At 37.8% G+C, this 16,137-nt stretch overlaps 1 protein-coding gene across 1 annotated transcript; it reads left to right on the forward strand.

Moving 5' to 3' along the window:
- The first annotated feature begins 12,283 nt into the window (after nucleotides 1–12,283).
- Nucleotides 12,284–16,069, forward strand: LOC103701020 (gibberellin 2-beta-dioxygenase 2-like). Its single transcript, XM_008782950.4, has 3 exons — nucleotides 12,284–12,805; nucleotides 14,486–14,879; nucleotides 15,510–16,069. Exons 1-3 carry the CDS (start codon nucleotides 12,426–12,428, stop codon nucleotides 15,780–15,782), a joined length of 1,047 nt encoding a protein of 348 aa, XP_008781172.2. The 5' UTR covers nucleotides 12,284–12,425; the 3' UTR covers nucleotides 15,783–16,069.
- The last annotated feature ends 68 nt before the right edge of the window (nucleotides 16,070–16,137 follow it).

Below are 16,137 nucleotides of genomic sequence, written 5' to 3' on the forward strand. Positions count from 1 at the left end.
TTTTGAAAAACTGAAATTGATTTGTACCTCAAGATTCATGATCCCATGATTGATGAGCATGCATTATCTTATGCCACTACATGGTATGTGATCTCTCAATATTCCATGATTGACGGCATGTGATTCCATAAATGTTGAGACAATCGATAGGATTAGGCTATATATATAGCTAGCATCCATTCTAATTAGTCATGATTTTCCAATACTCCCCTTCATGTTGGAGCGTAGATATCGAGGACGCCTAGGTTGCCTTTTTGAAAAACTGAAATTGATTTGTACCTCAAGATTCCGTGAAGATGTCAACAGAGAAGTGGAAAATGTATAGGATATAATAATCCACTTTGTTATTAGTCTCGAATGACAAGATAGTCGATCTATGAAACATTGAGTTTGCAGCAATGTGCAAGGCAACTCGATTATCACAAAATAGTGGCATAGGTATTGAGTGGTGTATATCAAGATCATGAAGCTGAGTAGTTGAGCCAAGTTAACTCTATATTCAGCTTCGACAGAAGGTCTTGACATAGTGGATTGCTTGTCTATCTTCTAGGAGATAGGGCTAGAGCCAAGGAAACACAATAGCCAGTCTGGGAGTGCCATGTCACAATATAATTAAATAGCCCAATTAGAGTCACAATACACAAACAATGTAAGAGATTCTTAGTTGGTAGCAAAATACCTTGGCTGGGAGAACCTATTAAATATTGTATATAAGAGACAAATTGTAGAAATTCATAAATGCATTTCGACGTTGTTTCTTGAATCTTCTCAATGTATTGACTGTATGAACTATATCGGGTGGAGTAATAGTAAAGTAAATCAAACAGCCAACCAAGTGTTGATAACATGAAGGGTATCAGATGAGAATGTGATGTTCTATAGTAGTTTCGAATGTTTGAGCCCTGGTAAGATCAGCATCTTGAAGGTTATCAAGGGTATATTTCTGTTGGTTAAGATATATCACTTGTTTATATTTGGCAAGCTCATGCCAAGAAAATATTCAAGTTGCACATGATCCTTTATGTGAAATTGATGATGGAGAAAGAACTCAAAAGTGAAGACAGAAGATAGATAATTGCTAGTAATGACAACGTCAACCGTATACGCTAAGATAAATATGCAAAGAATAATCAATCTTTGATTATGTGAAACTAGTATCTCGAAGAGCACTAGAATTTAGAGAACTAGTTGCATGATGCTTGCTTAAGGCCATAGAAAGATTTAATACGGCAAATAACATTCTCCCTTTTATTGCTATATCCATGTAGAAGGGCTAGACAGACTTTTTCATTCAAGTCACCATACAAGAAGCCATTATGTACACCGAGTTGGCATAATGACCAACATTTAGCGGCTACAATAGCAAGCAGCATGTGAACAATCACAAGCTTTGCCATTCAAGCAAATATTTCATGGTAGTCGATGCCTTCAATTTGAATATGGCTTTTTAGCTACTAGACAAGCCTTATAGTGTTCGACAGATCCATCAGAATGTCTTTTGATTTTGAAAACTCGCTTACAAGTGATGAGCTTCCTTCTAGCTGGCAATGGAATAAGAGACCATGTATTGTTAGACTTGAGTACTTTAATTTCAACGAACATTCATAGCATCTAATCTAATTATTCATGATTTTTTCAATATATATGGAGGTGGTAGATTTGGTATTTCCACAAAAGAGAAAAGAAGTTCGATAGAAAATAACATCCCTACTCATATATGTTTTTTGGAGATTAACAATGAAAGTCCCTAGCTAGTTTGGCACAATGATCAAATTTATATTAGATGTTGGTGTTATGACCATAACACAAGCACCCGACAATGTGAACAAGACTGTGGGATGTAGTTTGCCGACATAGCAATTTATATAGGGTTTTGTCATTTAATAGTTTTGTAGGTAACCTATTTATAAGATAAGCAACCATGAGAATACATTCTCCTCAAAATTTTATGAGTTGGTGGAGGTAATGAAATCAATTCTCCATTATTGATAAGAATATTTAAATGGTATGCCATCGCAATGTGATCCCATGATTGATAAGAATTTATATGTTATGCCACCCCGAAAGATTTATGGGCCATAAATGGTATGTGATCTCCCAAGATTCCATCACAGATGGTATGTATATGGTATGTGATCCTACAAGGTTGTGTAGATATCTATGGTATGTGATCCCACAACTATTTATAAAATTGGAGGGCTTGGATTTCAAATTTAGCATTTATTTTGATTAGTCATGATTTTCAAATATGAGCTATTTACATGGAAGTTCTTTCATGCTTATTCCCTTAATTTAATATGTATATGCATAGTAGCATGCTCCTAAGGATCTCAAGCGCTCCACCCTATGAAGAGCTATCTCTTGGATGTTTATATTTCATTTTTTAAGCTTAAATTTGTTATTTTTGTCATTATTTTCTTTTTTAAATGTGCATAGAGCAAATATGCCTGCTTGCAGGCATCCATCCTTTCTTTCTGTTTTGCATATTTATTGGTGAGATATTCTTCTTGCAACCAAACGAAGCTGTTCCAACGTATAGAATGTTTTGGACTATTTGGGCCTTTTTGTATCGTAGTTCATCTCTGATTTCCCCTGGAATATGCTTCTACTAAAGTTCTTTTGATGCGTCTCCTCATGGTCTTGGAGCCTATCACAAATGAGCCTGTTAAAAGGCCAGAAAGGTTGATTGCAGGCGATAAGTTTGCATGGACCTCATCCTTCCCCTTGTTCTTACACGAGCAAATAACTTTTTACCTTTGGACTGTTTACCTTTGGATAAAACACAAAGCATCACACAACCTTCGACACAAAGAGTTTTATTACCCATTTGCTTTAGATCTTAGACTTGGATCTTCAACAAGACTTGGAACTGTGGGTTGGCACCCGTAAGTTCTAGTTTATTTTCCTTTTTTTTTACCTATTTGCTAAGAAAAAACTCTCTGTCGAAAAATAACAAAAAAACTTAGAAAATAGACAAGTAGCAATGTTGGAGGAAACTTTTGAGATTAGGGAAGCTGATGAGAAGATTTCCGAATCATGCATCCTAAACCTAAAAGTTAGTGCATGATAAGTCGACCGCTACATTAGTAATTGTTGGATGAGGCAAGAACATTATTATTTTGTCTCCCTACAGCAACTAGTTTTAGGATAGATATTCCTACGTACTCGGATCGACACATACGTTTTGTTTATCATATGTGTTTGCCATAGATTACCTAGTCATCAACTCTCTAACGTGGTGACAATAATATGTATGGATTTAGTGCCATATTTGACTTCTTGCATGTTTACTTGATAATTTTTCCATCGTTCATATACAATTAATGTAAGAAGTGGTCTCTCAAGTTCAATGGAGTTTTCTTTTGTTGGCTTTGGCAAAACAGAAAGGCCATCGCCTAAAGCAAAATGACAAAATAAATGATCAAGTTACAAGAAAGAAAAAGCGATGCTTACACTTCAGATATGTGATTTAAGTCCAGATATACTTCAAATGAAAACCACAGCAAACATCAAATAACGAATTATATATCAAGGTGCCGCCTGGCAAAGACAAAATGCCATGTCGGCTTGGAAATAACACAAATTAGAGTATAGCACTCCCTTTGAGAAAAATTCTTTCGGTTACAGTAAATTGTGGCCAGATACAAAGCATTATTCTTTGCATCTGGTTGAACAAATCCACAGGAGACAACAACACCCGTCATTTTATGGAGGCCAAATGGTAAGCTGATAGTCTAAACAACACCATGATTTAACTCCAGTACCATAATGAACATTCAAATCAATCAACTAAAGGATGGATAAGATCCCACTAAGAAGCAGTGCATTGGATGATAGCACCGCCTCTTCCCGTTGCTTGACCTCTTTTACTGTTCATTGCAACTTCCACCAAGAATATATGATAGTAACAAATTAAGGCTTCCTAAGCTACATAGATCCATTAGTGACGATCCTTGAAAAGCACCTATATATATAGTAAAGCTACTCTAACCCTGCAGTGAGTCATGAGTAGGGCCGGGTCATCCATTAACTTGAGGAACAAAATATAAGAAAGGAATGCTCGTGTCTTCCGCTAATGCTACTAGTTAATGCATGTCTTGATGCTGTCCACATGGTGCTCTAGAGCTTAAAGGCGATACTTATGATTGGCGTTCATACTTCGGTCTCCTTTTGCTTTTGGAAGCCACTAAAACTTGTCTACTACGGGCAAAAGGACCTATCGTATCCTATTCCAAGTTAGAATGAGGAGTTCAGAAGCCATCTTTTCTTATATCTTTCTTGCTTCATAAGCAGAAACTATATAGATGAGATGCCACCTAATTAATTATCCCAACAGTTTTTGGGTTGATGTATCTACATTAGCCAAAGCAGATTATTTCATTCAAAAATGATCCATCTCATGCATCGATCCCACTTGTCTCTCGAGGTGCCTACATTGCCGTGAGAGTTGCAGAAGCCTCCATTTACGTGTACTATCCACAACCACATTGCCTTAGCCATCAACGTCATCCATTAAATTTCTTCATCTTATCTTTCCTTTTTTCTTGAAGGAAATTTTTGTTCCCTCGTGCGAAATTCATATGATCCACCTCCTGGGCTAAGCAGATAGGTTGATGGAACCATTCATTTTCCACTGCATGTCATTCTTTGCTTTGTAATATCCTGCTGACAAGATTTTCTCGTTCCAAAAAGATATCTCCCAGCACTGGAGATATCCTAAGTTCTCTACAGTGTAGAGGGATTTTGTTCCCACTCTGTTGCATATCCACCAGTCACAAGAGGCTGAGTGTCGCTAAGCACGGTTGCTATGAGGCTTATTTTGCAAGAGCGAGTTATTATAATGAAAACCCCAGTTAGCTACACTTTGTAGTTTGTACCTTGCACTTAAAAACTTAACTTACTATGAAACCTTGTAGCAGCATCAAAATCTAATTGGTTGTAGAGCCCCATAGAAGAGCCTCCGCTCAATGGAGACTAAAATATGTTATGGTTAAGATGAAATTAATGTAATGTTTAACCAATCCACATGTAGGCAACAAATTTCTGGTTAAAATTGTGACTCAGCTGGCCTAACCCAAAAGCTCATGAATCATGCCTTATCAAGTCCGACCGGCCAATTTTCCTCAATACATGACATCAACCCTATGTGCAGCCCAACTTTGAGGCTGTTTGGAGCGCTATAGATGGAGCTTTACCGTAATTTAATTTGTAATTAATGCAATTTGAGTTGCTAGCACTTGAGCTATAATAGCCCCATCTCCTATCTTTGGATAGAAAGGAGAGGGAGTGGTGGAGGAGGATGAGGATCAGAGAAGCATGCACAAGATTGCGGTCGCGGGATGATTTTGGACCGGTCGGTGTAGGATCTTGGACAGACGTTGGTGTTGGTGGCTCTTCGGTAGCTGCCGGCAGCGAGGGAGGGCATGTTTGGAGGGAGAGCTTCACTTCTCAATTAAGCTAGATGCAAGTTAATTAGACACCGCAGGTCCAATTGCATGCCTCTTTAACAACTAAGTAGGCATGACCTTCATGTAGGTCCAATTGACTACATGCAGCACTGACTAGGTTTATGACTTACCTTGGCCCGTGCTATGTTTCGAACACAAATCCAACCAAATCAAGTCATTTTCTTGTGCTTTTAGCCTCTACATTACTCTATTTCCTCCTCTCTTTCTTTCTTCTAGCTTTTTTGGCCCCCCCAATGCAATATTCCTCCTTTTAGGACAGATTTACGCCAATTAATGTTAGGCTGTAAATATAATGAATCAATATCATAGAAATTGTTAACCTTTTACCTTGGATATATTCATGACTCTTGAACCTTTGGACTCACTACCCAGACCTGAGGTGGCTGTCAATGATTTAATTCCCAATGTCGCCTTTCTTCCTTCTTGTCCATTGTAGTATGCTTTCATCCACGATTCTTTCCGGTTCACAAAGAGTTGTAAAAAATGAAGGGACAAAATGATTCCGTCGTTCAAATATTCCTCAGCTTATCCTTTTCGTATTGTTCGGTACAATCACAGATATTGCAAAATTCTATAATTTTTGCTTTGTAATTATAGTATCCAATTGATATGATTGTTAGCTTCTTAGGAAGAATCTCACTGCCATATATTTAAATGGATCAGAGGGATTGAGCTCGGGTTTGCATAGTCCTATTTGGATGGAGAAATAACTCGGGAATTAATCCAATGCACGGATGCACAGATTTGCCAGTTGCTAATTATTTTGGCCAACAGGGAAGAGCACACAAAATATTGACTTTTCCAAGTAAGATGAACAATATCTAAGATTCAATTTGATCCCCAAGAAAAAAAGGAAAAAATTGTTATGTGACCTGACACAGATCACACCAGGAGTGTATACCATCCGACATGATAGCGAGAATAGAAGATTTACACCAAAAAATTCCATAAAATCAAAAATTTAATCTAGAAAGGATGGCAACCTTATGGATCACACCAGTTATGGCAAGGAACTCCATTCAATATGCTCATCCAATAAAACATAAAATAGATCCACTGCAAACTTTGAATTTTGTTGGATTTTACACAAACATTTCTCAAATCAAAGCTATACGGAATCTTTACAACAATTTATTTTACAGCTGAAAAGTCAGCAAAAAAACAAAAAAACCTCTAAAAATTGTATGTTCATACTTTTCTCTAACAAGATGATAATTTTGTAAAATTATTAATTCAGTATATTGATATATATATGTGGCCAACATATGTTTGAATTGGCAAACTCTCAAAAAATATCATGTAATTTTAAAATTTATGTTGCAAGAAGATATTCCTTTCTTAAAAATGAATTGTTTTTTATAGTGTTGTTGCTTCTGGTTCTACTTTAGCTGTTTTTGTAAAGATTATCTGTTTTGGATTTTACTAGACCATTATGCTCTCTCTTAACTAAACGCACGTATTTAGCCCGAGCTTAGTCGTTGTATTCTTATTTACAATAATACATACATAAATAATATATATATATATATATATATATATATATATATATATATATATATATATATATATCAATGCACAAATAATGAGGTAAAATATTTGCGCAAAAAAAAACTTAAAATAAAATGAATTTTTCACGGAAAGGTTTTTTTTTGGCCACAATATCGTACAATTTTATCTATGCTACTATCGGAAGCCTTTCATGGGCCATGCATGTGTCTCTTTATTGGATACCATCTAGTAATACAAAATATCAATCGTTGAACTGACACCTGCACGACCCATTTACATCAAAGCAAAAGGTCCATACATCTGAAGAGAGAGAGAGAGAGGGAAATTGCTTGATCTCCGAATCAATCCAAGGTAAAAAGGAATCCAATGTATACAAAGCTCTCATTTCACCTATGGTTTTGTGGAGGGCCATTGTCTCCTTGTCTCATGTCGAAGTCCATACATGGATGTGGCATCATTAATTACGTTGGTTGTGGGAGCAGAGCTATCGAAGAGTTCCGTATGAAAGAATGCAAGCCAATATTGTAGCTCCCTGACAGGATGCTCGCTATCCGCCGATCGCACCGCCGCGGCGGCAGCGGCGGCCATGGTTTCATTGGCAAATGAGCCATAGGGCATTCATTAAGGACAATGGCTATTGGGCATTCATTAAGGACAGTGACCTTATTGTTTTAAATGATTGTCTTCACTTTTAATAGGAGGGTAACTTACTATAATATTGAATTAGGTAATTTAAGTTTCCTGCAGCAATTATTATTCCAAAATAAGTTAACAACAATTTCATTTCTAAATTTAATGGCTCAAAATTTACTACTCATATCTCAATAAAATAAATCTTAACTCGTAATACAGTGAAGAAAATAAGGAACAAGTATAATGAACTATTGGATTGCCAATAAGATGGAAAGATTTTAGAAAATTATGAGGAGCAATTTAGAAGGATAACTGACAGTGAATATGGTATATTTCACTAGAATTTTTGTTAGAAAAGTGCATGTTAACATTTTAATAAAAAATCAATATATTATATTTTTTTTGTTCGAAGTATTTATTTTTTTTTCCTACTAGATGCTTTGTATGCTGCAAAGAAATTTATGTTGCATAGACTATTTATCTAAGTGGACTTGAACCATTTTAAGTAGTAAAGGGAAATGCTAGCCTGAGAAATGACTCTTTTTTTTTTTTGGCGAAGTGCATGGAAAATGATTTTGGCGGCCATTATTTGAGAAAGTTCATACTTGACTGTCAGTATATGCAATACTCCTAAGAACGAATCAGATTTTTTTTAAAAAAATTATTTTTTTTTATGTACATTTTATGGAGGCTCAACTATCTAATCTCAATGCCCCCTTAATTCTGGCAACGTGCTGTAATTATAGGAGACAGAGATCCTTCTCAATCTCTAATATTGACTTGCAGGTGCCAAGAAACCGCTTCAGTACTTTTTTATTTCTTGTCAGATTTGACGATCTGGGCTGGAAATGCTACTCCCCTTCTTATAACCTGATAATTTTGTGACACATAGGACATATATATATTCTAAGGAAAAGGTATGTAATCCTCATTGTACCTTGCAATCCCACTCTTACCGATTGGATGAGCGCGTAGACTTTTATAAGTTGTCTGTAGGAATATAGACTTTTACAATTATCATTATTAAATCGCACTTGTGCTGATCATACTAATGGTGATTTATTCAAAGTCTCAATAAACAGGGAGTGGCTGTCAACCTGGTCTTTAAAAATCAATTTAGATGGGCCCCTGATTCGCCAACCACTACCAACATTTATTTATTTAAACTCATTTTGTTTAAAGGTCATGTTGTCAAGGATATGCTAGTTTTTTTTTTTTTTTTTGGTACATCATATGCTAGTTTTTCAGAATGCATCAATCAGTGCAAGTTGATGCCTAATTGGCGGAATAGGAATATATCATTGATTAAGATACTGAAAGAGATGGGCAGCTCGCCATAACCTCCAAGCATGGCAAGTTTTTAATTGGAGGCATAACGACGGAAATAATAGCGACGTTCAACATTAGAAATGTTAGCCATATAATTAAAATTCTTGTACTGAAGATGGTGGTGGTGACGATGGCGAATAGAAATATGCGAACACTGAACAATTTCTTTTGCTTTCATTTAGTTACAAATATCGTGGCTGATTGTGTTTTGAAGGTAACTCCCTGCAATTTCAATTCCAATGTTAATAGGAGTTGGTGCAGGAGTTTTCATAATAAATGCTCCAAATGGATGGTAGGTGGGAGCTAATGGGAAAGGAGACTGCACAGCCTTGAGTTGAGGGTTTAGATGTGCCTTTCGCCACCAAATTCTCTTCTTTTCCTTGTTGATAGAGACTGCCCTCAATGTCATAGATGGCGGTCTTGCACGGGAAAGCAAACCCCAGACTTAATGAAAGGCAGTTACCCCTTCTCTACGCAGCTCTTGGAGCCTTCCCTTTGTCTAGATCCATCAATTGATTAGATCTTAACAAAGAAGTTTGACTAAGTTCCACAAAACAAACTTCACCTTGGTTCTTAATTTGATTTGAAGAGGGCGAAAATAGTATTCTACCTTCTTCTACCACAAGTTTAGACTTTGATCATCTTAGAAGAATGTAACATGTTGTGATTGCACTCCCAACACCTCCCAAATAACAAAAATGCAAGCATTGCACCAAATGCTTTTGCGAAACTAGGAACATATATTAGTAAAAGAAGCTAGTTTTTACTGTGTCAGACCCCCCAAAAAAAAGTTCTCCAGAAATATATTAAAAAACTGAGGGCATGTTTGGATTTTCCATAGAATTAGACTAGTACATCAAGCAAAATCACATATTACAAATTAGATTAGATAAAATATCAAAGGTTACAAGCCCAAATCTTTTTTTCTCTCTACAGGATTTGGGTCGGCATACTCCAAAGCTATGTTTGAGTATTTTATGAATGCAGCCCTAGCTCAGCCTATAACTTAGAATCTTACTGGGTATACTAGTCAATCCACCAATCCTACATAATTTTCAGTCTAATCCCATAGAAAGATCCAAATAGATATTGAAAGATATTGATTAAAACTATATATATATTTTTAGGTAATTGATTAAACTATATTTCAAGAAGAAATTTAATAGTTTTAAGAAATTCACGAAGAACCTAAAACAATCAATCCACGACGGTATAAATGCGTGCCAAGAGCAAGCTTGTGATAAAACAGTTATGCTAAACCTATAATCAATCAGACCGATAATGATAGATATTAACAAGCAAAGCATGCGTACCAGAGCCCACCATAGTCCTGGAGCCATACCTTGGGACCTTTCCCATGTTCGGAGATAGCTCACTCATTTGGCCAAGCATCATCCCACGTGGACTCGAGATAGTAGAACATCAATATCGCGGTGATTTGGAGTCCACCATAATTGGGGGCTTATTTTCAACTCACCAACATACCCTAATTATGTTCTAGCCGCCCTTTTCGTTCTGCATTGAATTCTTTTATTGAAAGAAGTACTCTGTTGAACTCTTGAACATTAGTTACATGGTAAGTTTTTAACTAGGCAATAAAAATACCAACAAAATTCTAAAACCAAATATTATACTATTTACACCATATTTATCATCAAAAAAAAAAAAATATCGTTTACACCACATATTTGCCCATAGTGGAAACCTAAAGATCTAAATAGCACCAGAAGCCAAGTAATAATAAGAGAGGGTTCATCCCCGATAAAGATTGGATAACATGTCTGCTTACACCATATCCTAATCAAAGGTATAGATATTAGCTTAGATAAGGCCATGGGGTATGGTTAAAGGATAAATGAAGAAATTAAATGGTACAAGGCCGATCAAGTTATCATGCAGCATCATCTAAGATAGACCGAGTACCATCTAAAGAACATCGGTTGGAAGTCACATAAGGTATTGTAGATAAGCTGTGGTGAAACGTAGATTGGTTGCTTGTTTTGGAGGCTAAGTGTATTTGACAAACTCTGTTTAACCCTCTTGTGTTAGAATCATGTTTCAATTCCACGCCGGTCTGATTGCTCCGGTCCGGTTAGCAAGAAGGCGGCCGTTGGCGGTGGAACCGGAATTATGTTTCGGCCCGGACAGGTCAAGTTCACGTGGGAGCACCGCCGATCTTAGTGGAAAATTTGCACGACCAGTGGGACCCACGAGCCGACAAAGTCGTCCAGATTTCGAGAGGTCCACGGTAACAGCGGACCATGACGCTTGGCTCGCGATGAGGACCACAAACACAAACGGATTCACAAAGTTCTCGACAGCTCAACGCCTATAGGTTTATACGTTGTAGCGTCAATCCACAAAAAATATATAAATAAAGTACACAATCCTTCGTTTTTGAATGCATATGTAAATTCATTATAATTCCCTTATTCTTGTAACAGGGTTCTTGCAGCAAGGTTGCAAAGTACTGGCTCCAACAGGCAAAGGCTAAACAAGTTACCATCACATGATGTTGCTTTGAAGCTACATTTAATTCAGTAATAGAGAAACAAAGGAATACCTGAAGTCAATATATTTTACTGTTTTTGAGAGCTTTTTTTGTCTAAAGAATAAACAAAACCAAGTAGGCAAAGCTAATAGCTTCACACTCCGAGTCAGAATTATATCTTTCACGAAAAAGAAGGATTTATCTTTCTTTATGCAAATCTATCATTGGATAATCCATTGGTCATTTTGAGATATGTGCAAGTGGATGAACGATAGAAGTCAAAGTACTTTGAGATTTGTGTGGTAAGTGATCTAATAGTTGATTTGTGCGAGAACCCTTCTTTAGTGTGAAAGATGCAACCCCACAAAGGAGAATCCTCCTAAAGTTGATTAATTTTTAATGATGCTGCGACTAGTTCATACAGTGGTAGACAATTCAGGGCTCTTGTACGTAAAATTCAAACATTATAAGGAGCATTTATTAAGAGGCTTCGTGAGTTAAGGAACAGGAAAAATGAAATTAATAAAAGAGACATGATATGGAGCATATTAATAGAAGATGCTAGGTTGCCCATTTGGTGAAATATCTTGGTATTGGTACAAGACACCTGGATTCAGAGTCTACCCTTCCCATATTTCATGATCTGAACGAAATTTGGAGACTCTGCCTCCCTTTCTTCTTTAAAAAAATATAAATAGCATGGCTTCACTGAGAATCTAGTCAAAACAAGCAAATATAGTCAAAGTGCCTCGTGTGCAATGCAGGACTCTTCTGATTGTATTACGCAACCGCCTTCAGTCCATGATTTCCCACACATACACACCCATTAAATATCCACACCACCCTCCTCTCTTACACCTCTGCATACCGTTGCTCTCCTACTACTCTCCTCTTTTTAGCCTACTATAGAGTCTTCTCTCTTCCAACCAAGCGACTCTTTCGGACTCTAACATCTATATAGATACACAAAACATAGAGAGAAGGAGCCCTCAGCCATGGTAGCGGCTTCTCTGAGCCCCGTGCATGGTGACGACATCAAGTCACTCGCCCTCCCGATCGTCGACCTCTCCTGCCATAGGGGCCTCGTCTCCGAGCTCATTGTGAAGGCCTGCGAGGAGTTTGGTTTCTTTAAAGTGATCAACCATGGAGTGCCTGCCGCCGTCATCTCACAGATGGAGACCATTGCATTAGATTTCTTCTCGCTGCCGGCTGCCGAGAAGCAACGAGCGGGGCCTCCAAATCCACTTGGATATGGGAACAAGGCCATTGGGCAGAGTGGAGACTCCGGAGAGGTGGAGTACCTCCTCCTCCACGCCAACCCCTCGATCTCCCAGAGAGGCAGTACAATATCAAGAATGAATCCAACCAAATTCAGGTATCACATGAACTAATCTCTTAGATGATGGTATTTGTGATGGTAGAATAAGAAATTACTAATATTATGCAAAGAGTGTTTTCCTATGGTTTTGATGAGAGGTATAGCTTTTACTCTGCTATAATATCCTCAGAGCTTAGGAGGAAATCTGAAGTCGTTCGTTTTGAATATTCATGTTTGTTATGCATGCATGTCATTTTATTTTATCGAGTTCAAAAACAGTGTTTTTATGTGTGTAGCTTTGTGATTATCTCCATTAATTCACAGGGGTTGTTATCGCATGCCATGAACTTTCTACTCCTAGAATAGTTTAATCACTTCCATATAAGATGGCTTTTGTTTAGATATTATACATCAGTAGTTGACGTTTCCAAAAAAAGTCCTTGTAAGATGAAAAGACAATTAACATTTTTTTAATCCTCCTGAGTATAGTTGTTCAAATATTGCATTCAACTTCCAATCAAAAGAAAAAAAAAAGAAGGAAGAAAAGGAGGAGTACTGCATTCTTTGATATTAGGGGATTATAAACAACATGTTTTAGTTGTAGTTATTGACTTGCTGCCAGAGATCTTATGGTGGAGGGTTACGATGAAGATGTGGTGATAAGTAATATCGGCAGGGATGGTTTTGGAGACCATCAATCAATCACTATTTTGGTAGATCCATACCAGGAACAACAGAAATTAAGGGGGGAAAAAAGTTAAACGACTAGAGACAGATAGTGTAGACGCAAGGACTATATATTACATGTGATCAATCCAATCAATCTGAAAGGAGTCGCAAGGTAAATACTAACTCAATATATTATATCATTTTGGGTGATGCCCCCAAACATAGCAACGAATTTGGAAAATGAAATCGGTCCTAATCATCAGATGTTGCTCACTCCTCAATTACGTGTGTATATAAGCAAAAAATAGTCTCCTCAACTTACTACATACCTTTCTTTCTGGAAAAAAAAAATACTTAGTCATCCACTTAATCATGTAGACATACTTCAATACAATGATTTATTTCATACACGCTTTCATGTCTCTCAGCCATTCCCAAAGACGATGCTTCTTTGGTGGAGCAATCACATCAACTAAAACTATGAAATGACTACTTTAATCGGAACCAGCTGATCAATCTCAATCTTCCATAGTTAAGTAGATCACCTGTAGGATTTGTTATATCTGTTGTGGCATTCGATATCTGCATAAGCACCAATCAGCACTAACATTTTTTAAGGGAAAAAAAATGGAGGACTCCCTAAATCATTGTTAGCCATGGATCGCCAACTACGGCTCAAGCTCCATCCTGGAATAGTTTTTTTAGCACGAATGGTTTTGTCATCCTCTAAATCCAACCAAGTTGATTGCCCCCAGACATCCTACGACACCCCATAAGAATGGCTGGTAAGTCTTATCACCTCAAATCAATGTCAGGAAAACAAGGTGAGAGAATCCCCGCGAGCCCCACTAAGAAGGGCATGGTACATACACCTGAATGAATGATGCCACATCCCGCCATGCTATCTATAAAAAAGCAAAGTATTGGCAGTCACAAGCTCTGTTAACACCCAGCGCCAGGAAAAGGTCTTTGAAGTTGGCAGATGTGGAACAGTCTTCCTTCCATGACTACCAGTTAAGTGACCAATCCAAGTCTCTCCCTTTCTAACTTCTGTCCTTGTATCTGCAGCTGTGTGGTGAATGAGTACGTGGAGTCTATGCAAGAGCTGGCAGGTGAGATACTGGAGCTGCTGGGAGAAGGGCTGGGGCTGGCAGACAGTGGGGTACTTAGCAGGCTGATAAGAGACAGCGAGAGCGACTCACTGCTCAGGCTGAATCACTACCCTCCATGCTATAATAACAAGGAGGATATCAGCAGCGATAGCAGCAACGATAAGGATACTGTTAGGAGCGGGAGGATTGGATTTGGCGAGCACTCGGACCCTCAGATCATCACCCTCCTTCGATCGAATGGTGTGGGAGGGCTCCAGATACTGTCTCCCTCATCCTCGGACGGTGCAGCTTGGGTCCCAGTGCCACCTGACCCTACCACATTCTATATCATGGTCGGCGATCTGCTTCAGGTTTGTTTCTTCTCGGTTTAGCCTCTCGCAGGGTTGCTTTGTCTCTGAAAAATGAGACTGCTGTCACTGAAAAAGTTTCGCACCCCTGATGCTTTCTTCAAGGAATTTGGCAGGTGACACTGCTGTCTTTCTGAAACCTGAACACGTGCAAAGGGCTCGTGTGCAGGCCTTGGATCCATCACCCCTAGGAGCACTGCTGCCCCACCCCACTTCTGTAGATGGGAAGAAGGATGCAAATATTGTTAATAAATAAATACAGATGCCAGATTAATTAATTTCTAACATATTACTTAACCCCTGTTTCTTGGCAACAACTCCACCACCTTGATTCTAGCTTGAGTCGATTCATCCCTTCGTGGAAAGCCAAAAGCCATGTTAGAATTTAATTCTCTCATCGAGTCAAATCAAAAACCTGCCTGCCCTTATTTAACTCAAATTGGTCCGCCAACTTTATAACTTACATAAGAACACATCAATTTTCTAAGTTATTCTGAAGACTTTCTTGTTTTTAAGTTCGACTTTGACCATCTACTGATTTACTTGACACATTCTTTAAACATGATAGTTATAGTCTAGAGTAACAATGTTTTATTGATTAAGCTTTATCTTTTATATATTATCTTATCCAAGGCTATGACGAATGGGAGACTAGTTAGTGTGAGACATAGGGCCATGGTTAACTCCTACAGCTCAAGGCTCTCCATGGTTTACTTTGGTGCACCTCCCCTCCATGAATGGATCTCCCCTCTCCCAGAGATGATCACACCCCAAATGCCTCGTTGCTACAGATCGTTTACTTGGGCCGAGTATAAGAGAGCCATGTATTCACTCAGGCTTGGACACAATCGCCTTGATCACTTCCGCCAAGATACAATGGAAGAATATCCCTGGTTAGTAAAATGATAGTAGAGATTTCTTAGGATAACATTTTGTACAAACCAATGTCTATCAAGAGGGGGTTTATTTTTTTGAAATAATCCCCCAAATTTTGTTAATGTTTGTTGATTAGAAGCAGAGGGGTGACTTCAATAGGCTATCAATGTAGTATAATTAGATTACCAGGGTCACGTCAAAAAGGGAAGATCATGTTTTGAGAAGAATATCCAAGGAGATTTACAGTGTTGTATGCTTTCAAGGTTGGGTAAAACCTTTTTTCTCCATATTTTGCAACAATCAGAAAATTTTGGTTTTCCTAATGCATTTCAGTGGGCATTAGTTATCCATGTTTAACCGTAAGTTCAAAAAAAAGGGTTGTCTG

Source organism: Phoenix dactylifera, chromosome 3, assembly GCF_009389715.1.
Source record: "Phoenix dactylifera cultivar Barhee BC4 chromosome 3, palm_55x_up_171113_PBpolish2nd_filt_p, whole genome shotgun sequence".
In the NCBI taxonomy this organism is placed as follows: Eukaryota; Viridiplantae; Streptophyta; class Magnoliopsida; order Arecales; family Arecaceae; genus Phoenix; species Phoenix dactylifera.